General features: G+C 37.1%; 3 protein-coding genes across 18 annotated transcripts; all 3 read left to right on the top strand.

The window, feature by feature from the left end:
- The first annotated feature begins 1091 nt into the window (after positions 1–1091).
- LOC137748685 (putative inactive poly [ADP-ribose] polymerase SRO1) lies at positions 1092–9806 on the top strand. 15 transcript variants are annotated; one of them, XM_088682418.1, is made up of 10 exons: positions 1891–2200; positions 2321–2365; positions 2751–2863; positions 3533–4020; positions 4129–4783; positions 5414–5655; positions 6037–6125; positions 6629–6856; positions 6962–7052; positions 9464–9806. In XM_088682418.1, the coding sequence occupies exons 4-10, from the start codon at positions 3660–3662 to the stop codon at positions 9472–9474; spliced, it is 1677 nt and encodes a 558-aa protein (XP_088538544.1). In that variant the 5' UTR covers positions 1891–2200; positions 2321–2365; positions 2751–2863; positions 3533–3659; the 3' UTR covers positions 9475–9806. The 15 variants fall into 15 exon arrangements, with proteins under 15 accessions (XP_068344961.1, XP_068344959.1, XP_088538544.1 ...); XM_088682415.1 differs by having other exon boundaries at positions 2730–2863; positions 6962–7057; XM_088682412.1 differs by having other exon boundaries at positions 2629–2863; positions 6962–7057.
- Positions 9807–13360: 3554 nt separating this feature from the next.
- LOC137748378 (transcription factor DIVARICATA) lies at positions 13361–15603 on the top strand. The gene is made up of 2 exons (XM_068488525.2): positions 13361–13803; positions 14997–15603. The coding sequence occupies exons 1-2, from the start codon at positions 13445–13447 to the stop codon at positions 15328–15330; spliced, it is 693 nt and encodes a 230-aa protein (XP_068344626.1). The 5' UTR covers positions 13361–13444; the 3' UTR covers positions 15331–15603.
- A 3066-nt stretch (positions 15604–18669) lies between these two features.
- LOC137746977 (protein RBL) lies at positions 18670–22981 on the top strand. 2 transcript variants are annotated; one of them, XM_068486980.2, is made up of 6 exons: positions 18670–18926; positions 19098–19196; positions 19960–21047; positions 21122–21380; positions 21952–22025; positions 22470–22981. In XM_068486980.2, the coding sequence occupies exons 1-5, from the start codon at positions 18908–18910 to the stop codon at positions 22020–22022; spliced, it is 1536 nt and encodes a 511-aa protein (XP_068343081.1). In that variant the 5' UTR covers positions 18670–18907; the 3' UTR covers positions 22023–22025; positions 22470–22981. The 2 variants fall into 2 exon arrangements, with proteins under 2 accessions (XP_068343081.1, XP_088538522.1); XM_088682396.1 differs by lacking the exon at positions 21952–22025.
- The last annotated feature ends 333 nt before the right edge of the window (positions 22982–23314 follow it).

The following is a 23314-nucleotide window of genomic DNA, read 5'->3' as shown; positions in this document are numbered from 1 at the left end:
AGTGGCTTAACCCCAACGATGCCGTGGACACCCTCCTGATGGAGTGACTTTGACATAATCAAAGATTAAGGACCTAACCACAAGACAACTGTGATGCCTCAGGTCAAAAGACTAATTTGCATTATCCCAACCATGAGTTCTCATGTGACATGAATATGAGAACTCTTCGTTGATCGTGTTCAGTGAACTCATTCTCTATTGAGCACCTACGTACTTGTCTTGATGTCACACACACCAATGACTCGAGACTAGTCACTCTCCCTGAGAGAAGACATAGCACGTACTGATCTTAACGGACTGTCAATGCCCAATTGACAATCCTGTGATCAGGAACGTTTAGGATGTGTCAACGAAAGAATGGTCTCATGAATCTAACTTCTTTAGATCGCATTCTTCCAATCACATATTCCTTGGACTTATCGTTTAAGCATATAACATTTATATGAGACGGCTCAAACAATAATCTTTGCCCTTTACATTTAAACTACATTAGTTTAACTTTGTGAAATGTCCGTAAAGTATCATCATATGATTGGTTTTAGGGCACATTTCCAACAGAAAGCTTGGGATTTGGGTTGGGCGATGGATATTTGAATCAGTGGAGTCGTCGCTGGCGAGGAATGGTGAGCTAGAAGCTAGAGTAAATGGGTTGAGGAAAGACAGTGAGTGCGCTGGTTAAAATTATTCTTGGTTGTGTGCTCTAAAATAAGGGCAAATTAGAATCCTTAGTGATATTATTTTTTTAATAAGCAAATTAAGTTTACAAAATGAATGTCAACAAAGGCATCCTTAAAAAATGAGTAATTTAGGTAGATTAGGGTTTGCTTGGTATCGTATTAAAAAAAATTTAGAAATTTTCAAGACATTTCTTAAAAACATCTTTTAAGAACGGTTTTCTTTAAGATTTAAAAACTTATTTGGTATAAGACTCAAAGTTGTTTTTAAATTTTAATAATTTAAGAGAAAAGAAAAAAAAAACCCAACATAAGCTCCTTGTAAATTCGAATATTACTATTAAATTTAATTGGACAGACAAAGAAATTCAAAGAGAGATAAAAAAGAGAGAGGAGAAAAAAAGCAAAGAGATGAGAGAACCATAAGGTAGAGATTCAGAAGGAAGGGAGAGTGGAGGAGAGAGAGAGAAATGAGGGGAGAGAAAAATAGGATTGAGATAGAGAGCTTGCAGCCGAAGTTTGAGAGTGAGAGGAGAAAATAAAGAAAGTAGTGGGTCTGGAGTTTAAAATTTTTAAAAACTTATTTTTTGTGTTTTCTATAAGTAGGTTAATTTTTAAGTTAGTTTGAGTAGAGTTTATGAAAACAGTCCAACCAAAATAAGATGTAAAACTTAAAAAATATTTTTGAGTTTATAAAATTGGATTCAAGTAGAGTACTAAAGATACCTTTAATATTTTAGACTAAGTTTGTAAATTATATAACATGTCACTAATAAAAAGTAAACAATTTAATTAACATTTAACTAATAATCTAATTACCAACCTCTATACTATGACCTGATTTGATACTGAGGTGATTCTGAAAAAAGCTGCTATAAAAAAAAGTTGGGAGCTGTTTTTGTGTTTGGTAAACACTCAGCTTCAACCTTTTTTCACAGTTTTGGATGAAAAAAGCCAAAAACAAGAAGCCGTAAAACCCAGCTTTGAAAAACCGGTTTTTTTTCACATCTGTTTTACATAAAAGTTTACCAAACACTCTAATACTGTTTTTTTTTTTTTCAAAAGCACTTTTACAAAGAAGTTTACCAAACACTCTGCTGCTTTATTTCACAGCTGCTTATTCTCACAGCACAAAAGAAGCAGTTTTTTTTCAAAGCACAGCAATATCAAACCAGCCCTATATCATTTATAAAATTTTATCTAAAAAAAGGATCAAACTTTGAAAAATACGTCTCACCTTTCCAAGGAAGGGGGCCCGAGAGGCGATTATTAATTTTCTTTATCGCCACGCGTCAACGTCATAGCTGACTAGTATTGTAGGTAAGAAAACGCAGGATCACAACTTCTAGGTCTTCGTCCTCGCCACGCAACCCTCCCATCTGCATTTACATGTCAAAGTAGCGCCTGCCTTGTCAAACCCTTGGCCAATCCGAAACCCTAGCACCGTCGTAGTAATCACCACGACTCCGTCTCACAATTTTCAAGCGAAGCCATGGAAGCAACTGAAGCCATCAGCAAGCCGATCTGTGAGTGTTGAGGGAAAACCTGATTTTTATTTTTAATTTACAAATTATACTTTTCGTTTTAAAATTCATTTATGTTTTGGTTTGATGCTAATATCTAATCAATTGTTTTTTTTGGGTCAGCCTTGATTGCACCGGGTTTACCGGGTTGTTGATTTGAGGATTGAGGTAACTGTTGCTTTCTTTTGGTTGTTCTGTTGGCGGATCGATGCCCATACTGTTTAGATGATTAAGTATTTTTGATTAGCTGTTGTATTCTGCTTATGTGTTTGAACTGTTTAATTTTTGATTGCAAGTTATCTGAATATCTGTTTGGTAGTTATGCTGGGCTGATGTTTATGTTGATTCGATGTTGAAATTGCTTTGATCTGGTTGAAATTGATCTATATGTGTATGGGCTGATTACAATTCTGGATATTTTTCGAAATTAGATTTCGGAGTTTGTACGTTAATTTTGTGCTGGAGAGATCCTTTCTCTGATTCCAAAGAACAATCACGACAACCACTTTTGTTGATCTTGATTCTTCCCTAGCTGAAACATCGTTGGTTACAGCTCATCTAACCCCCTACTCGTAGAAAGAAAAGAGAAACAAACATATCTGAGGCGTGGGATCATTTCCCTGAAGAAGATCCCCGTATTGACCCCCACAGACCCTAGGGCCAGAGGTAATTCTTTGAGGCAACGTTGCATGCTCTTCTAAGAAGTATGACCTGACCTTAACAATCCATTTAAGAAGCCTGCTGATTGGCATTTTTATGGGTTTTTAATGCATTTCTCTCTCTTTGGTTGTTATAAAGTTTGACTTCGCCAAGTAGCTTTTAACTGTGGAATTTCACCAAGTGCTATGATCTTAAATTTTAATGCCTTTATGCTATCATATTTATAAGTCGCCATGCCATCATGTGTACAATTGGTTTTGTTTTATTTGAAATATTTAGAATTTGTTATCAAATAATTGTTTTTTTTTTTTTTTGATAAAAATTGGGTTGTCAATGAATTGATTGATGCTCCTAGGTTGTATCTCTTTCAGGAAAAGACCAATTCGCTTCAAATGCTTCTTCCTCCCATCACCATTGAATTATAGTTAATGTGATCTCCTGCATCCGGATTTTGAAAGTTCGTCAATTCAAGAATTCTTGTCTACTTAGTTAGCTGAAAATGACCGAAATTCTCTAGTTATATGAAAGTTGTGTAGTGTTGAATGAATTGGTTGCACAATAATGCAAGCTTTGGATTGCAGCCATTTAAGTTTGCTCATCTATTTGTCTGATTTTTCTCTATAACCTTGATTACGTTCGTGTTCTCATATATGATTCATATTTTTCCCCACCCAGGAAGGATTTGAAAAATATCTTCGATGGCTCATCTTCTGAGAATGATGGGAGCTAGAGTTCTATCTTAATTTTGAATTCGAACTTTTGGATTCATACTTGCTGATAGATATCGGTCTAGCAGACGGAAATGGAGACAAAGATCGCAAAGGTATTGGATAGTGGTCCAAGTGTTAAGCTCGATTCAAAGAGAAAGCGGGCAACGCGGTATGCTGCAAATTTTCCTGGAGCTACCCACAGAGTATCTCAGAGGCCGAGCTTGAATAAGCTTGCCAAGCGAAGGAAATTACATGGAAGCAAAAGCAAGCTTATGAGCCCTGGATCTCGACGATCCTTACTTGCATCTTATTCAAATTTTTCAAGAAGCGGTGTGCCACAGCGCCTAATGTTTTATCAGAGTGGTGGATGGACTGATTTTCCTCAAGATCTTGTTGACTTGGTTATGAAAGATCTACAGGTCAAGAAGGAAACTGTGAACATCAAATCACATGGTGAACATTATTTGCTAGATTTTTTGCATATGTTCCGATTGAACTTGAAAACTGGTCTAAAGCAACATATTGCTTGGATTGATGAAGCTGGTAGTTGTTTCTTTCCAGAAATTTACGATGAGGATGACGATGAACCAAATTGGTACTGCTCACCTCAAGGTGGCAAAGATTTGGAACCCTGGGCTGAAGAGCATTGCGGGTCACGTGAAATAAGACTGCACCTGGAAATTGAAATAAATGGTATGGGTCAATCTGGGTTGAATGAATGTAGTGGGGAGTCCAATGGCTTTGTAAAGAAAATTCAGGTTGATCAAATTCCTGCCAGCCATGGTGATGGTGCGGAAGTTGAGAATAGTTGCAACAGGAAACATGGTCTAAAAGTTGATGAGTATTCTGAAGACAATGAAGCAATGACAAAGAATTTAGCTAGAGCAACTGAGATTGAAAAGGAGAAGTTGGATCGGGATACTGTTCATAAGATATTCCTTAAAGGAATGAGCAGCTTTGATGTTGTAGAAGTACTTGATATATACCAGTGCTCAAGTACTCTGATGCAAGCTCGTTTGGAACTTTTTCAGAAGCAGGTAGAAATTACAAAAACGTTTCGCGGTGATGCAAATATACGATATGCTTGGCTTGCTTCTTCTAAAGGAGAGCTTTCAAGTATAATGATGTATGGGCTTGGTCATTCTGGACTAGCCATGAACAAGTCCATATATGGCACTGGTGTTCATCTCACAGAAGCGAGCTTCTCTAACACCTGGTTAGTGTTTGTTTGTTTAATATTTATGTTTTCTGTGTGAGAATTATGTTCATACTGTTCATATGAATGATCAGATGTTTGAAAAGAGTTAGTATTCCTGGGTTGGGTTGCTACTTCCGCCATTGATAAAAATGGTTTCTTGCATGGGGAAAGGATGAAGTAATGGTTTAGGGTTTCCTAAATAACATTGTCGGCACAGTTGACGGATAGTATTAAGGGCTAGACATGATTACTGTGAAGTATGGAGGTGGTATGTTATTGTCCTGCACCTAGTGTCTTGTTAGGCCTAGTTATTCCATATGGCACGTCCTCTGTGACCTGCAGCTGTTTATTACCCGCTAGCTTGGAAAGTGGCTATTTTGAGTGACAATGCTATAGCAGGCATTTATTAATTTGTTTTTGTTCACTACCTTCATTGGTAAAAATGTACTAAGGTAATTGTTGGTTGCTTCTATTTTATTATGGTTATATGTTACTGCTGGCTTCCTTTGCCATGAGAAGGTATTGGTATTGGTTATTAAGGGTATCTTTTCTGATAATTTGACTTATGCTCTTGCAGTTGTTTTACATATGGTTACTTTTTGTTAGTATGCTCATTAGAGGTGGAATAAACTTTTCATTTGTTCACAGTGCAAATTCTTGTGATGTTGACGAAAATGGGATACGACACATGTTATTCTGTCGTGTCATAATGGGAAATATGGAGTTACTTCACCCTGGAAGTACACAATTCCATCCCAGTAGCAAAGACTTTGATAGTGGAGTGGATGGTCTTGAGGATCCAAAACATTATATTGTCTGGAATATGAACATGAATACACACATATATCCAGAATTTGTTGTTAGTTTCAAGATCATATCCAATGCTGAAGGTGATGCTCTAATCCTTAAATCTTCCAGTTTGTTTCAATTATTTTCTTTTGCTAACCTGTAATAAGAACCTATGTGTCCATACTTACTGTATTTTAATAGTTCTATGGCTCTGAAATACACTGTTCAGTAGCTGTTACAATTTGGATGGAAAATGTTTGGAAGTTATTTTAAGCAAATAGGCTTCATCCATTGGCCATAGACATCAATGGTTGGGATGTTTCACCAAATCCAAGAGATGAATGATGAATTACCTCTCCAACTTCTGATTCACTGAGACAGCTGGATGTATCTTCAGAAAATGCTGTATCAGTAACGTGTTTTCATTATTTGGGACTTTTTTTTTTGAGTACTTGAGAACTGGCGCTTGACGTTTTTTACAGGGCATCTGATTGGAACTGAGAATAAACTTGGTGCATCCGGGGTTGCAACATCCTGCCAAGGACCACAGGGCTCGTCTGCAGTTGATACAGTGCGTGCCAAACTTTCATATATTTTTTATGGTTGTTCTTGGCTGTAACATGGGATGCTTGTAACTTTACCTGATTACTTGCTTTATTACTAAATCTTACATCTATTCCTCATAGTAGAATGCTTGACGTGAGTTACATGTTCATCCAATCCAAGTGGCTGCCTCCTGAAAATTTTATTTTGATGAGCTTAGTTTGACATATAAGTCCTCATCCATATTGAGGCTTAGATCTTATTTTCGAGCTGTTTGATTTATTGAACTGAAGTCCCGGAGAAGTTTGGTAGGCTTTCTATGTCTTGCACCGAGTAAAATTCCCCTTCAGTGGAGAGTACAGCTTGCATTATTTTGGGACTTAGTGTCACATTTTTACTTCGAGAATATTTTGTATTGCAACAGAAGTTTTCTTGCTATTTTTTTGCCTTTCCTTTATTGACTGTGGAGTACTAGTAGACCATGGTGATCAGCGATTAGCATTTTTTTTTTTTTTTTTTTATTCCTAATAGGGGAGCGAGACTCAGCCACTTTCTGATTCTGGGAAATCTCATGGAAACAATATTCAAATGGTTTCAAAGCCTGGGGGATTTCAGGGGGAAAGCACTACTACTGGTTCTGCTCCTCAAAGAGCCCCTAAATCGCCTTGGATGCCTTTCCCCATGTTATTTTCTGCTATTGAAAATAAAGTTCCTCCTGAAGTTATGAAACAAGTTAATGTTCATTATGACTTATTCAGGGTATGATTAATATTGTTATTTTCCCTTCTCCCTTTTTTTGTTTGAACTTTTTAGCCTCGAAATATCTAGACACTTCTGTGTCTGACTATGATAATATCTTTTCAGGTAAAAAAGATAACTCGTGATGAATTTGTGAAGAAGTTGAGGTTGGTTGTTGGAGATACTTTGTTGAGGTCTACGATTACAGAACTTCAATGTAAGGTACAATTTTACTTTTTTTGGAGTAATTGGGTCACATTGACCTTCATCAGTTTCAACATGGATTTATTTAGTACATTAAAAGGATGAAATTAACTTACTAAAGAACGATAATGCAATCGAATAATTTAGCTTGTAGTTTGTTCTTTAGCCATTCTATTCTTTATCCAAAATTGTGGGTTGGAAACAAGTCTATATACAGTTTTACAGGTGTTCCTTTTGTATTAAATTGTATTATAAAATATGATTATGAAAATACATGATATTGAATACATATCATATACAAACTTAACTTGTATGATTATTGAACTATATTTTGACTTTTTAATTTTAAATGAAGCATAGATTACCAATCGAGATTCGGTACAAACTTAGGCTCTGGACATTGTTATGCACATTTTATATTAGTTTGTTATAAGGACATGGTATTGAGCACAGAGCTCAGGTGCAAAGGGTGAATTGTCACGTCCCGGATCCGAAGTTGGTGAATGAATAACCCGCGACCGGTGCGTGAGTAAAAAAATTTTAAAAATAAAAACAAAGACAAAACTTCTCTTATTCAAAAAAAATCCGAAAAACCTTACAAGGTGTACAAAATAATAACAAAAAAACTCTTAAATTCCTTGTCTAACACAACCTCAGCATGTCTAGCACCTTGTCTTGCCAAATAACTCATCTGTAAATATAAAAGGGTGACGGGTGAGCAACAACCACCGTTGCCGAGTGAGTAGGATATGTAATATGCAGTCAAGCGTGCTGTTTTACCCACACTAAAATATATGATAATAATTATACATAGTGCCATATCATACCGTCCCTTCACATTTTGGTTATCCTTCATGATATGTAGCTCACCACATGACCCCTACATTGGCCATTTGCCCTAATTTACCCGGGTGCCATACATTTATCTATCGAATAACCAAACAATACAGTTCTCATGCTTCATGAACATCTCAAACGATTGCACATGGAATGTATATATACACACGTCGAAATCGATTACACGAAATCAAACATGCTTGACACGATTGCACATGGAATGTATATACACACACGTCAAAATCGATTACATGAAATCAAACATGCTTGACATGAAAATAGATCGAGATTTAGAAATAGAATAAATCCCATGACAACTCATGGTTTTCATGTTATTTGAAAAATAAGAATATTTGGAACACATTACTTAAACCACTCACCCTGATCGATAGCTAGACCACAAACAATCTCCACACATCGAACCCTCTAACCCACTAACCTAAACTCTTTCTTTCTTTCGTTTTCCCTCACTCTCTTTTCTGTATATATAAACATATACATTTACATACATTCATATACATAACCTGGAAGATGCATGCATTGCAGCAGCCAACCGACGTTTCTAGTGGAGTTGAATAAATGAATGAATGCAAGTCCTTTTATAGTGGAAATGGGCGGTTAAAAGACTTAAGGGCTACTAAGCAAGTATAAATGAATGGATAGATAAAAATATGGTCTGATCTTGAAGTAATGAGTCAACGAAGTAGAAGTTGACACCTACAAAAGCAAGTTGCTGCGTGTTTTAAACTAAAACGAAACTATCCCATTAACTGACACCACTAAGATTTCAATTGCAGTCTACAGCATTCAAAATGCATGCTTGAAAACCTAGTGATTATAAATTGTAAACAAACCACAACAACAAACTAATAATATACTTAAAATAGATTGAAGAAACCATGTACAATAATATCTTTTTACAGAAAGTACACATTTAAAAATACGGGATCTCACATGAATACTGCTAACCACTTGAGTTACAAGCTCTCGGCATATTTTATTATCTAAGAAGTTAAGAAAGAGGTCAGAATACCACAAATATGGACTGGAGGGTGAAGTCCTTTTTATTAGTGAAAACATGAAATAAAGAGGTCAGAATACCACAAATATGGATTGTGGAAAATGATGTAGATTATAACCGTTTCCGATTGACCAATTTAGGCGAAATGCAGTGCTTCTTCAGTTCCAGTCTATTACAGTCTACGGATTTTAATTTTTAAGTCCCAGTGGATTGAGACCAAGTTATTAAGAAATAAACCACAAAATGTTAGATAGAGGTGATTATGAATGCCCTCCATGAGCATTACAAAGACGTGAGAGGGCATTCATAATCACCTCTATCGGGTTCATTTCTTGAAAACTTGGTGTCACTCAAGTCCCAAGCTCGAAATTCCCTTGGGACTTGGAAATTCCTTACCTTTGACCAAAAAAAAGAAAAAGGAAAGTCCTTAACCCAAACCGAGCCGAAGATTAAACCAGACTCGATGGTTGATTGGTTCCAAGTGAACCCAGTCGCATTGGCTCATCCAGTTTTTAGATCATATCCTGTGCGGTATAAGTTTATTCATTATTTTGTTTTTGTTGCAGATGCCTTATAAAAGCAATGAGTAAATTCGAAGTTCCAAAGACAGGTTTACGCGGCCTCTAGTAGCGTGGTCCTGCCTCTCGGAGCCTGTCCATAAAAGTTTCAGATATCTGAAGACAAAGATCGTTTGAAGCTTGCCTGGTACTAATGTGTCGACATGAAGTAAATGTTATCATGGACCTATTTAAGGTTTGTTATTCAGGAATATGGGAATTCTTAGCTTGTTTTTTTTTGGCGAAATTTTATCTAAACATTTTACAATTACGTTGGTGTAGTGCTTAAAGTTTATGCTTTGTGTAGAACCCTAGATTTGATGGTTTTAAAGTGGATTTCTGCTGTCTACCATTCTTGTGTATATTTTGGAACTCATAGCATGGAGAACGCCTTCATCTTGTGTGAAGCCTTTGCACTTTTCATTAACTTCGGTCCAAATCTATCTTGAATGGCTTCTGACTTTCATACTCTTGACAACCTCTTTCACGATCTTTTCTTCGAAAATTGATACGTATCTATCCAGCATTGTTGCTACTTATTTGAAACACCGATAATCAGGAATCGTAGTTGTATTTTGTGTGTGTTTTTTTTCCCCTTATTTTTTTGTCATAGGTAGACCTGTAAACGGATGGGATCCATCGGATTTGGATTTTATCATCAAATTGAAAGTTTCGATCAATATTCTATTAATTACATTGTATTTGGATCAAAAAGATCCGATCCATTGACAGGTCTGGGTATGGTTATTGTTTTGAAACTCCAAATTTGCTTGCTTGAGTTTTTCCTCCCAGAACTCCCGAAGTTTTTAATGACATAGGGATCCATCAATTTGCTTCTCTATATGCTTCTTACGTGCCTCTCATTCTTTCTGAACCCTAATCTGTACTCAGAACACAAGGTTGACATGTCACACTGTAGGGAATATTCGTAATGTTCTTCCGCTTGTATTATGATACATAGTATGCCATCATGTGTTTTAGGTACATTGAAACACCTATCATTAACTAGGGCTGTGACGTACAAGGATTGTTATGTGCATGTAATTCTTCTCTACGTCAAGTTTGTACTATGGTTATGTGCATTTAAGATTTCGAGCATGGTAATGTAAGCAAAAATAACAAAAGAATGAACAAATTAAACAATGAAAATCGATTTGTTAAGACCATATTAGAGAGTAAAAATCAAGTCTCGTAGGAGTTTGGAAATATTTAGAGACCGTTTGATAACCATTTCGTCTTTAGTTTTTATTTTCACCTTTTTTTTTCCTGAACTTTTGCCCCTATAAGGAAAATGAATGAGATCCTCAAAATCAAAGATGAGAGTGAAGGATTTTGTGCAGGATTTTAAACTGCGTTTCTCTTCCTCCCATCCTTGTGCCATGCAACTATTAATAAAGTCATTAATGTAATTCAAATAGTATTACATGCATAAACCTCATTTTTGCTAAAGCGGCTGGAAGATCTATCGTTGAGGTGCTGAATGACTTTGCAAGTGCTTCTGGTCAAAAGGTAAATTTCCACACATCCTCACTTTTTTTCTCAAATAATACTTTTAATCAGACTACGAGTGACATTGTAAACATCCTACCGATACAGCATAAAACTACTAGGTAAATATTTGGGCATCCATAATATTGTGTTCTGGAAGGATCCTACAGATGGGAAAGAAATAATGCAACCTTCAAAAATGCAAAGCCTCGCCCTGCTAAAGTTCATGCTTTAGCTACTGCTATTGTGATGGATTTTTCAAGAATAACTGCAGAACAAGAAAGAAAAAAAGGAAAGGATCTGTGGCACCCGCCTGATTCGACGTTTGTAAAAATTAACTTTGATGGCTCGGTTGCGGGAAGCAGTTATGCTCTCGGTTTTGTGATTCGAAGTGAAATGGTTGCCCTATCACTGCTGGAGCCAGACCATTAGGTGTACGTACTATAACGGTGGCTGAAGCGTTGGTGCTCAAAGATGCACTTAAGATTGCAAAACAGAATGGTTTTTCTCCTTTCATTGTGTGAGTTGGAAGCATATTTATCGTGGAGGGAGACTCTAAGCTAGTTATAGACGCTGTGGAAGGAAGGTGTGTTGTCCCTTGGAGAATTCGAGAAACGGTTGATGACATTCGTTGGTTGACTTTCTCCTTTTATTGTGTGACTTGGAAGCATATTTATCGTGAAACAAACTTTGTAGCTGATGCAATGACTAATGTCTCTCTAATATGCATATTTGGGATAGGACCCTTCCTTTACGGGCTACTTCTGCTTTTATGATTGATTGTATTGGTAATGGTTGTTTGCAAGGTTTCTCGTCTTAATTAATTTAATTTTTTAGCAAATCGTGCAATGCATCATAAAATAACATAAACAAGCATAGATAAGGTCAAGAAAAACTCCCTTTAAGTAACTAGGACTATTTCGAAAGAACTGCGCACACCGTCATTGTCATAGTAACCATGGGTTGCATTCCAAGAAGTGCTAATTATCAAACAAGGGACAATTGCTTCTGTGACGTAGGAACTCTCCAAGTGGGCTCAGTTAGATTACCATTCTCATTGAGTGTAACTTCGATTTTCGAATCTTTGATCTCCACACCTCGAAGAGGAATGACTTAAACATCTCATAGAGTTCAATATGATTCTCATTCTAACCCGATAATCGTGAATAATCGTTGTTTACTATCTAATATTCCCACAAAAGCATCATTCAGCCTAAAGTACTAATCCTTGTGATTAGGTTGAACAATTTTGTCGACAGTGTGCTTGATTTACATAGTCGATATCTTATTGGCCTACTTAATTGTCTATCCGTTGGGATAGTTTATCAACCAAAGAAAAAAGTTAGTCCAATTACCACCCAGTCTTTAGGTTCTCTAGTCATGAGGCTAAATGTGCTACGTTTTAGTCTTCAAAGAATTATTTTTTAAGGATAATGATAGAGAGATCCAACTACGTTTTTTTGTTTTGTTTTGGAGTGCAGTAAAGGTAAGAATATTTCCATCTTAAGTAGGATGGATATTTTATGTTTTTATTTTTTTTGTTTCGGATTTCCACTGCATTTTTGTAATTTCACAACTTCAAGAAATAAAATACAACAAAATTAAAAACGAGTTATAACAACGCAATAAATACCCTTATTTTACATATATCTTAAGTGAAGTCATTTACCGTATACTCGACAAAAAAAGAAAATCACTTATTCACCGAACACTTGTCTAATGAACCTTAAATTCATATTGTCGTGGAAGATGGTTGTTGGATTGGATTAGATGCTTGATAGATTGGATTAGATGGTTGTCTAATAGCACCAGCTTATTAAAAACAATTATATTAAGGTATCAAACTAGGAAGGTTAAATTGCATCTTCGTCTAAGACTTCCGTTTGCACCTGGACGGCCCTACACACCACCACCATCACATCCCACCCAACCCTACACCACCGCCAGAATTCACCAAAACCGACGCCACTTCGGCCATCTCCATATCGTCCCCATACAAGAGTGCGTGTGAGAGAGATGGAGACGAAAGAGGAGAGAGAGCGAGATAATTCATTTTTAATTTATGTTTTTTTTACTAAATTTAAAAATAACCAGATGAGAAACTACAATAAATATGTTATCCATCGTGTAGTTTAGCCAAATTCTCGTTCCTCTAAATGTAAAAATATCAATGTAGTGAAAAAAAAAAAAAAAAAAAAAACCTCAGGACAAAAAAGAAAGTAAAAGAAGCAGAAAATAGGCGCGTACATTTGTCACTCGATTTTACAAAACGACATGAAACAAATAGTAAAATAAAAACCAAAATAATAGAAAAAACGTGTTGATTTAGAAGTCTGAGCTGGCAGCACCAAAATTATTATTAAAAAAATAATAAAATAAAAACCTCTCTCCGTCGGTCCGTCCTCTATAAAACCCACAAACTCTCCAAATCTCCCACCAAACCCAAATTACGCGAAATATCCAAGAAACCAAGACAAAACAGAACTCAACCCAAACCCGCAAATGTTTCAAGAAACGGCGCCGTGTTGGTCGAGCGTGGTTCAGTCGGCGGCGTCGACTCCGTGGACTCGGCTTGAGGACAAGGTGTTTGAGCAGGCGCTGGTCAGGTTCCCGGAGGACTTGCCCGATCGGTGGGAGAGGATCGCGGGAGAGTTGCCGGGCAAGACTCCCAAGGAGGTGTTGGAGCACTACGAGGACTTGGTGCACGATGTCTTGGAAATTGATTCCGGCCGGGTCAATTTGCCGAGTTATGCTGATGAGTCTATGGTCGGCTGGGAGGACACGGCCAGTCAGATCACTTTTGGGTCCAACCGCGAGACTGAGAGGAAGAAGGGAACGCCTTGGACTGAAGAAGAACACAAGTAATTTCTTTCTCTCTCCGTATCATTTTTTCGTATTTCTTTAATTTTTCAAACTTTGTTTTTAACTGGTGAGAAATTTATTGAGAGAAAAATTAAACCAAACTGAGATAATTAATTGGTTATTTGATTCTAGAAAACAACCGAAGAAAATGATGTAGGTGATTTGCGTTGTTTTTGTTTCTGATTTCATTATCCACACCCTTTTTGTTTTCGGGGAAATTGGCTGAAATGATCACTTTTTGGTATTTGGCCAAATATGTCATTCATATTTGATCAAATATTGATCAAATACTGAGCATTTCGCCAGTTGGAATTTGTAAGTTCATCGTTTCAGCCAGCCAATTTCCGTCCTTTTGCTATTTGATTGGATACATTGGGTTGTAATTTACTTTTTATAGTTACATGTGTCTATTTATTTTAAGTGCTCCCAATAATTAATGTTTTAATGTTCAAAATGTTCAAAATGTTGGTTCATCACTTTGTCCTCCATTTTGTTTTGCTACCAACTGGAGCTAGTTGGAATGTGTTAGATTCTATATTTATGTTCACCATTAAGTGTTTGATGATGTCATGAAAACTTTCTTGCCAGCTGAACCGGGAATTTCACCTTTTTTTTTTCGATTTAGGAGTTTGGATGTTGCATATGTTCTAAATTAGAATGTTATTTTGTTGCTAAATTTGGAATAAAGGGTTAAATAGATGTTCTGTATTGTGTCTAAAAACATATCATGGACATCCCATTTTCATTAAAGAGAGTTGGTGGTTTTCCGAAGGCCGTTAATTTCATAACTTGGGGCTTTTAAGCAATTGAAATTCTTATTTTTTACAAGCTATTGAATGTCTAAGCTATGTTCTACTTTTCCAGAATATATTGCATAGTTACATAATTAACGCTTGAATTGTTTTAAGACACAAATAAGTTTCAATTTAATTTTCATCTCAAAGTGACAATTGAGTAGAAATTGTTAAGCTGTTGTTCAAGTTTTCTAATATTTTTATTTAGTTCATTGATACGGCAGGCATACTGACAATCGTGGTTGTGTTATCATGAAATCTATTCATTTATTGTTTTTACGACCCTACATCAGATTTAAATACGATGTGGTTGTGTTAGGAAATATTAATACTAATACCAACCTGATAGCTCGATTCTACTGTTCAAGAGCCTGATTTTCTTTATGTACTCTGAACAGGTTATTTCTAATTGGACTAAAAAAGTTTGGTAAGGGCGACTGGAGGAGCATTTCAAGGAATGTGGTTGTGACAAGAACACCAACCCAAGTAGCAAGCCACGCCCAGAAGTATTTCCTTCGTCAAACCTCAATGAAAAAGGAAAGGAAAAGATCAAGCATTCACGACATAACCACTGTAGAGAGCAACTCAGTATCTGTGCCTGCTGATCGCAACTGGATTCCTCCACCTGCAGTTCCGGCTCATCAGTCTCCATTGCAACATTTGACCCAACAGAGTCATTTGCCTGATCAGGGGGATTTGTCGGGGTACCAAGATTTTGGCTATCCGATGTAAAGATGATTACAATCTCGTGCTGCATACTCTGTGTATAGAGAAATTGCCTTCTATGAACAGTCCAATTTGTAAAGTTCTAAATATTTTTTAGTTCTTTGTAGCCGGTAGGCGGTTAGGAGATCTGTGAAGTGAATATGACAGTTTAGGTTCTGTTTTCTTATGTGAAGGGAGAAAGAATTAGTGGAGAATAGCTGTGGATTATGTAGGATACTGTTATTAGTTGATAACCTCTTTCTTGCCCAGTAAATTTAGTGTACAAATTTCTTTGGTTTACTGGTTCTGGAGAGCCAAGTGCAATGACGTTTTAAGATTCATATAGCCGACTTCATTTAGTGGGAAAATGTTTTGTTGTTGTTGTTGTACTGGTTCTGCAGGGCACTTTGAGTTGGATTCTGCTAGTGCAGTGTTGCTGGTCCAAAAGCCTTGGTTTGGGCTAGGGGCGATTTTCGGACGGATCAAATCGGAAACAAGGTTTGCAATTTTCCTTGTTTCCAATTTTTGTTCCCAAAATTCCGGATCGGATTAGAGTTTTCAGAGGAGGAAGAGATGTTGTAAGACGGATTCAACCTTTGAATCTGCCTCCGCTGTCGACCGAGCATCGAGACCGAGTGAAGAGAGGCTGGCAGTATAATTTAAATTGAACTTTACGTTAGTACTACAATGCAATCCATCCAAGTATAACAATTTTACCTTATAATATGACGTTCACACCGTAAAGAGTAATTTGGTTATAGTAATACCAACGTCATTTATGCATCTTAACAGTGTAATATGACATTCACACTGTAAGGGGCAACCTTGTTATCGTAATACCATGGTCATCTACGTAATTATATATAACGTAGACTTAAAAACTCACCGCCTGCCAATTCCATAGCTCGTTGAAAGGCTTTGTTCTACTTTTCAGACGAGTGATCAAGATCTATCCAATCCAAAGTCAACTTGCGGACCCTTGAAGATAAGTGTGTTATTCACATATCATGGAGGCTGATCCGCATCGTGTCGATTGATCCCATTGTTGACAGCATGAATTGCCTGTTACAAGTAATTGATAATGTCAAAATTACTGTAGGACTAACAAGAATCCAAGTCAAAGAAAATCTTTAGGATCTCATACAGGGCAGCAGAAAACGTGTGAGACTCTCTCTCTCTGATTTCTCAACCTTGCAAACTCCTTTGCCGCCAGCCCCAGATTTTGGCTTGGGTGCCGGTGGCTATCCTTGTCCAAGTTCCTTGTTCTCCTCTTTCCCTCTTTCTCCTAATCCTTTTCTCTCTTTTTCAATTTTCCCTTGAGATTTTTCTCAGTTTCCTTGAGCTTTGTCTCAAATTTTCCCGTGAGTTTGTCTCACTTTTGGATTTCATGTCCCTCCTCTCCACCCCTCCTCCCTCTCCTCTGGCCGTTCTTTTCCAAACCCAAAATTCCATCTCCCCTCACTTTTCCCCTTTGCCTCCCTTCCCCATAAACCATCCCCACCCCATCCTTTGCTCTGATATGCAGACTCTGGGCCTAATATGGTTGCCAGCTTTATTTCCCTCCCTCACTGTCCTCCCCCCCAAAACGGCCTGCCGAATTTCCATCGAGGTCAAGTGTACTATGGCTTCGGGCAAAGTAAGGGTATTTTACATACCCCTTAGCCTCACCTTATATCCATGTGTTACTGTATTTGTATATATTTGCTGGGATTCGTGAATGGGATTTGGATCTGGTGACTATCTTTTGATTATATGTTGGTGAAGCAATCTGGATGCGGTGTGCTACTTGTTGCGGGTTTGGTACTTTTGTGTTGCGATGTCTTGTTCGTTTTCTCTAGTGTTGTCGCTTCGGTAGCTATTGGTGAGACTGTCGTGGCAGTGATAGCGGCGGACACTACTTTCTGCGGTCGAAAATTAGGGATTTGGGTTCTCGTTTTAGTTTATTTAATTGGGTTGAGTTTTTATGTATCTGGTTTCCCCCAATGTATTTGGGTTATTTTGCCTTCCTTTGAGTTGACATGTAACCTACTATCGGATTAATGCATTTATCTTTTCAGACCAAAAAAAGAAAAGAAAATCTTCTGAATAGTGAAGAAGATGAAAAGACCAACTTATATGACGGCGTGGGTTTGAATCCGTTAGTGGCTAATCAAACATCTAATCTAACAAAATCTATTGTTTGACAAAAAAAACAAAAAAAGCCTATGCTATTGGGCAATCCAATCCCCCCTCCCCAAAACCACTCTAGCCTGTCCCACTTAATTGGGCTCCGAGGCAGTTCGACATACAATCTAGGCTTGAATTGCCTAGCCCATTGAACGGTGGATTTGATGATAGCCTGACGTTGACCACTTTTTTTATTTTTATTATCTGCCAGGCGAGGGAAGAGTCAGTTGGCGAGGGTTTTGCGATTTCTCTGAAAACTAGACAAATCAAAACATTTGCAAGATGGGCATCCAATAATAAGCATTCACAGATGGTTTTGAGTGAAGAAGATTTGAACTACAAGGAAAAAGACTTACCACAATATTTACATGTATTAAATACAATATCATATTCACGGTAAGATTATGACTGTATTAAGTACATACATTTAGTTTCCTAACATTACTCTTAGATGAATTATATTAACCATTTGATGATGATTATATTAAATATATATAAATATTGTAGGTTTTGAGCAAAAAAAAAAAAAAATGTTGGCAATCTCAATTTAAATTTTTTAGCATTATTGTTTTATCATGACTAGGATTATGACAAAGGGAATGAAATTTTGATTTTGATGCCTATGGGGTTTAGGGTCTAAGAGTGATTTTGATGCCTATAGGGTTTACCAAATGCAGATCTCAAGGCCAGATGTAGGTTACAAATTTCAAATTACTGATGTTGATTGTAGATTTTTGGATGGCAAAGCGATGTAGATTATGAATGCAGACAGATTCAGATGTTGATGTTATGATGTATGAAAAGAAAGCATATGAACGTATACCGAATTTAGAATTACATATTTCAATGGTGCCATTGCAAGATTCACATTAAGAAAGAAAGAAAAAAAAAAATTCAATTTATCATCATGTACAATTGTCACTCAAGTGGTTACTAATCCAAGCATTCGAACGATCGTTATACAATAAAAACAAATTTTATATATTATAGGATCTGTATGCTTATTATTTTTCTCTATTTTATGATTAGTTACCTCTTCTCTATATCTAATCATTTATTATATAAAAATCACTCATGAATTAAATTTGTAAATACATTGAAACACAAAAATGAGAACCCTCAAATTCTAATTAGGGCTGGTGAAGAGGAAATTATAGGGCATGATGAGAATAAAAGAGCCGCGCGTGGGCCTTTCCATGTAGTATTGGGCTTTTCCAGAAGACGACAACACTAACACAAGAAGAGAGAGAGAGGGAGAGAGCTTATTCCTTCCTTCTTCAGGAGAGAGAGAGAGGAGGAGTGAAGGCGCTCAAGTTTGTATTTCAATTTTTTCAAACGAATTTCTTTCAATTTCTCCTCCTCTCGTTGCTGGTTGCGCATCAAAACGCAGCATTTTGCAGAGTTTCTCTCTAAGAAGTAACTCTGTAACTACATAGCGATGAACGCTGCAATTATCGGTAAACCCCTCTCCCTCTCTCCCTCACTCTCTTGATAGTTCACTTTTAATTGAAGAATTGAAGATTTTGTTATCGTTTTCATTGAGTTTGATGGTTTTTGGCAACAAAATCCAAAATTTAGATGTATGATTAGTCAATTAATTAATTAATTAATTACTTAATTGTGTGAAGACCCATTGCAAGGGGATTTCCCAGAAGTGATAGAGGAGTATTTGGAGTATGGCGTTATGAAATGCATCGCCTTCAATCGCCGCGGCACCCTTCTTGCTGGTAATTTTTCCACCCTTCTCTGCCCCATTACTTTTTTCTGAATAAATTTACAAAAAAAAAAAAAAAAAAAAAAAAAAAGGAAAAACAAAAGGAAAGTTGTAAATTTGGTGCGCATTAAGTTGTCCTTTTGATATACAATGTGTAACATTGTAGACTGGCTAGTTATCCGATTTAAAGTTCAAGCATTTGGCATGAATTACTTTCAGTGCACACCTGTTTCAACAGTGAATGTTGCCACGTAAGCTCAAGGCGCGTATTTATGCTCAACGTAGCATTTCTTAATTGCCTTGTCCGGGTTTATATTTTCTGAAAGTTGAAAATTGCCTTAAATTTATGCCCGAAAGGGCTAACAGGACAGTGTTGGCATTGCAACATTTTGGAAGGTATCGTTTTATGTTGTTTTGTCAGATTGGAGACCTTCAGTTTTATAATTGGTCGGAATTCTGTTATTGTCTTCATGCTTTGCCCTATGACAGAGGTGTTGCTGAGGATTTTACGTTTTTGCTTTTTTAGAATTGGGCTCCTTGTTCACATATATGGTAGTTTACCAATGCGCTGATTGTCGAGTTGCATCTGCAAAGAATTAAGTGAGGTTGTTTATAGCAAGCTGTAACGATAATCATGTCATATTGATTGTTTAGGTGAAATTTGATTTTTGCGTTCATTTGTACTATCATTGACATTTGATGTGTCCTTATGTTACTGGAGATATTCTGAAGAGTCTTCTTCTTACGAGCGATACTTGTTTGATATTCTTGATCAGCTGGGTGCTCTGACGGAAATTGCATCGTATGGGATTTTGAGACCAGGGGAATTGCCAAGGAGCTTCGTGACAGAGATTGTGTTGCTGCGATAACTAGTGTATGCTGGTCAAAGTATGGGCATCGCATTCTTGTGTCTGCTGCGGACAAGTCATTGACACTATGGGATGTTGTCAGTGGTGAGAAGATAATGCGAACGATACTGCAACAAACCCCTTTACAAGCTCGGCTTCATCCTGGTTCGTCTTCTCCATCTCTCTGCCTGGCATGCCCCCTCTCATCTGCTCCCATCATTGTTGACTTGAATACTGGAAGCACAGTTGTTCTTCCAGTTTCCATTCCTGACTCTAACCCAGGAACTGTCCCTCCACCACGGAACAAAATCTCTGAGGGAAGTCCACCTTTCTCTCCTACCGCTGCTTGCTTTAATAAGTATGGTGATCTGGTTTATGCGGGGAACTCCAAAGGTGAAATACTTGTAATAGATTATAAAAGTATTCAAGTGCGTGCCATGGTTCCCACTTCTGGAGTTTCTGTGATTAAGAACATAGTATTCAGCAGGAATGGACAGTATTTGCTTACAAATTCAAATGATAGAACAATCAGGATCTACGAGAACCTTCTGCCCTTGAAAGATGGACTTAAAACCCTGGATGACATAAATGAGACCCTTGATGGACTTGATGGTGTTGAGAAGTTGAAAGCTGTTGGATCAAAATGCTTAACACTTTTCCGTGAGTTTCAAGATGCCATCACAAAGATGCACTGGAAAGCACCTTGTTTCAGTGGTGATGGTGAGTGGGTGATTGGTGGTTCTGCAAGCAAAGGAGAACACAAGATTTACATATGGGATAGGGCTGGACATCTTGTGAAAATTCTTGAAGGGCCAAAGGAAGCCTTGATCGATTTGGTGTGGCATCCTGTTCACCCTATTGTTGTCTCTGTTTCACTGACTGGTTTGGTTTATATCTGGGCCAAAGATTACACTGAGAACTGGAGTGCATTTGCTCCTGATTTCAAAGAGCTTGAGGAAAACGAAGAATACGTAGAACGAGAAGATGAGTTTGATCTAATACCTGAAACTGAAAAGGTAGGAAGAGAGTGAAATCTGGGCTATTTTTTTGTCCATTTTCTGGTGTCTAAATTAAAAAGTAATTTATGCAGGTAAAAGACTCTGATATTAATGAAGATGATGAAGTTGATATTGTGACAGTGGAGAAGGACTCAGCTTTCAGTGATTCAGATATATCACAGGAGGAGCTATGTTTTTTACCTGCAATTCCTTCTCCTGATATTCCGGACCCGCAAGATAAGTGCATAGAAAGTTCATCAAAGCTGGTGGATAGTAATTCTGGCTCCCCTATTTCAGAAGAGGGCACACCAAATGGACGTGCAATTAATCATGCGTCAAGTCCACTTGAAGGTAAGATTACTACTTTGATGCGTATTTGTGTGCCCTTGAATGGGTTTTATGACTTAAATTTCAATTTCACAAGGAATAGCCCTAGAACTCTCATTCTCATTTTCTATTTTGATAGAAAAAAGAGCAAATTCGTTTTTTGAAAATTTAAAAAGAGCAGTTTATCAGGCATAAAATTAATATGCCAATGCCATAACAAACATTAAGCCTTTTCCTCTGCATAGATGGTCAATATTCTTCTGTCCTTTTGGTGCACAACACACCAATGGGGGGTAATAACAAAACATTACGCCTTTTCCTTTGCATAATATCATATTAACAGCTCCAGTAGTAAGCTTAATCTGTGAGGTTTGGTTTTCTTGCTCAATCTGTGAGGTTTGGTTTTCTTGTCCGAGTTTTGATCTTCAGTTCGAAACCCTTGATTACTAATCTTATTCTGGCACCCAACATAGACTGATATAGTGATGATTTCATAAGACATTGACCTTGTACTCAGATTGTAAATAACATTTTTCTCGCACCTGTTTTGTCGGACCAATTGGCTCATATCCAAACTTATATATGTCTATTGCAGAGGATGCTGGAGCAACACGCTTGAAAAGAAAACGGAAACCTTCCGAGAAGGGGTTGGAGTTTCAGGCTTAGAATGTTACGAAACCCTTCAAATCTATTAGTAGATCATTGTAACTTAAACATAAATGTGTAGTCAATTAGGATTTTGCTTCACATGTGATGTATCACTTTTTACATTCACAGCAGTGTTGCTCCACTTATCACTTTTTCTATCCTTTAAGAAGTATGAAATTTATTCCCTTGCTTGCTGTATGGATCTATCATCTGTGTTAATTTTCTTGTGAGTTATTTGAATGGTAATTGGTTATGTCTTTGTTTATTCTTCACGTGTACGCTTGTAACTGTAAAGCCTTTGAGGTTCTATAAGATTGTTCTGGATTGCTTTGGGGAGGTTTTCCTATTAGAGATAAATGATGGCCTTGTGGGATAAATTCCTGTACAGCTGGCACTTACTCTTTCTTTACCTCCCTAAAGAAACCTTTGATCTATTGATGTGTCACTTTTTTTAATGTTCTGCAGTTTCAAATACACCAGAGATGACAATGGTTGATGCTGCTAGGGATGACCATTCTCTTGCATCTTGACACTTGGGTGCCCATGGCAACAACAAAATATTTGCAGTGACTAACAACCGAAGAAGTATTACATGTATCAATGGCACTGCGATTAATTTACCCGAAGCTTATGATCACTGTTCTTCCAGAGATGTCATAAATGCCTATATCTTCACCTGCATAGCACCCCGTGGGCAAAATCCTGTTTGGAATTGGATTACTTGATTGAGGTTTTGAGCTACGTTGACACTTTAAGGGGAGCTTTGGATGATTTTTAGGTATGTTGTATGATTAAATCATGTGTAATGTTGGACAAAGCAGTGTATAATCTTAGTTTAGTCAAAATGACCAATTTGATCCCCATCTTTGGATGCCTTTTCAGCTGGGTCCGTGTAATTATAACCGTCTCTATCATGTCTGCGTAGATTTTTGTTTACAACTGATGACAAATCAAAGAATTCGTCGGTTAATTTGAAATTTATGAATCAAGTCTCTGTATATATGTTCTGTTTCCCATCAGGTCTGTCATTAAATTTTAACTGATCGATGAACTCTTGAAGTTTCTAGTGTAGAATTTCAAGATTTCTTTGATGGCATATTTCAAGAATTTCAAGATTTCTTTGATTTTCAGTGGTACTAATTTTGGGTTCCTATGGAGATCAACAACTTGATGGTTTGTTTGGTATGGATTGATTCCGAGATGATATACCCAGACTGAACTGGTCATTTGTAGCTTACTATAAGTTATCATCAGCGACAATGTATTGCTTTCATGTTCCAAGGATGGATATATATATATATATATATATA

Source organism: Pyrus communis, chromosome 2, assembly GCF_041283825.1.
Source record: "Pyrus communis isolate YQ-2024b chromosome 2, ASM4128382v1, whole genome shotgun sequence".
In the NCBI taxonomy this organism is placed as follows: Eukaryota; Viridiplantae; Streptophyta; class Magnoliopsida; order Rosales; family Rosaceae; genus Pyrus; species Pyrus communis.
This window is presented reverse-complemented; position numbering and strand designations above follow the sequence as displayed.

What these genes read in the sequence shown, in the direction of transcription:
- LOC137748378 (XM_068488525.2), top strand. Translation starts at nt 13,445, where the DNA reads ATGTTTCAAGAAACGGCGCCGTGTTGGTCGAGCGTGGTTCAGTCGGCG. An exon ending in TGGACTGAAGAAGAACACAA is followed by an intron (nt 13,804 to 14,996) that starts GTAATTTCTTTC and finishes TACTCTGAACAG; the next exon opens with GTTATTTCTAATTGGACTAA.
- LOC137746977 (XM_068486980.2), top strand. An exon ending in CCGCGGCACCCTTCTTGCTG is followed by an intron (nt 19,197 to 19,959) that starts GTAATTTTTCCA and finishes ATTCTTGATCAG; the next exon opens with CTGGGTGCTCTGACGGAAAT. An exon ending in TGCGTCAAGTCCACTTGAAG is followed by an intron (nt 21,381 to 21,951) that starts GTAAGATTACTA and finishes TGTCTATTGCAG; the next exon opens with AGGATGCTGGAGCAACACGC.
- LOC137748685 (XM_068488858.2), top strand. Translation starts at nt 3,660, where the DNA reads ATGGAGACAAAGATCGCAAAGGTATTGGATAGTGGTCCAAGTGTTAAG. An exon ending in GATCATATCCAATGCTGAAG is followed by an intron (nt 5,656 to 6,036) that starts GTGATGCTCTAA and finishes CGTTTTTTACAG; the next exon opens with GGCATCTGATTGGAACTGAG. An exon ending in TTACAGAACTTCAATGTAAG is followed by an intron (nt 7,058 to 9,463) that starts GTACAATTTTAC and finishes TTTTTGTTGCAG; the next exon opens with ATGCCTTATAAAAGCAATGA.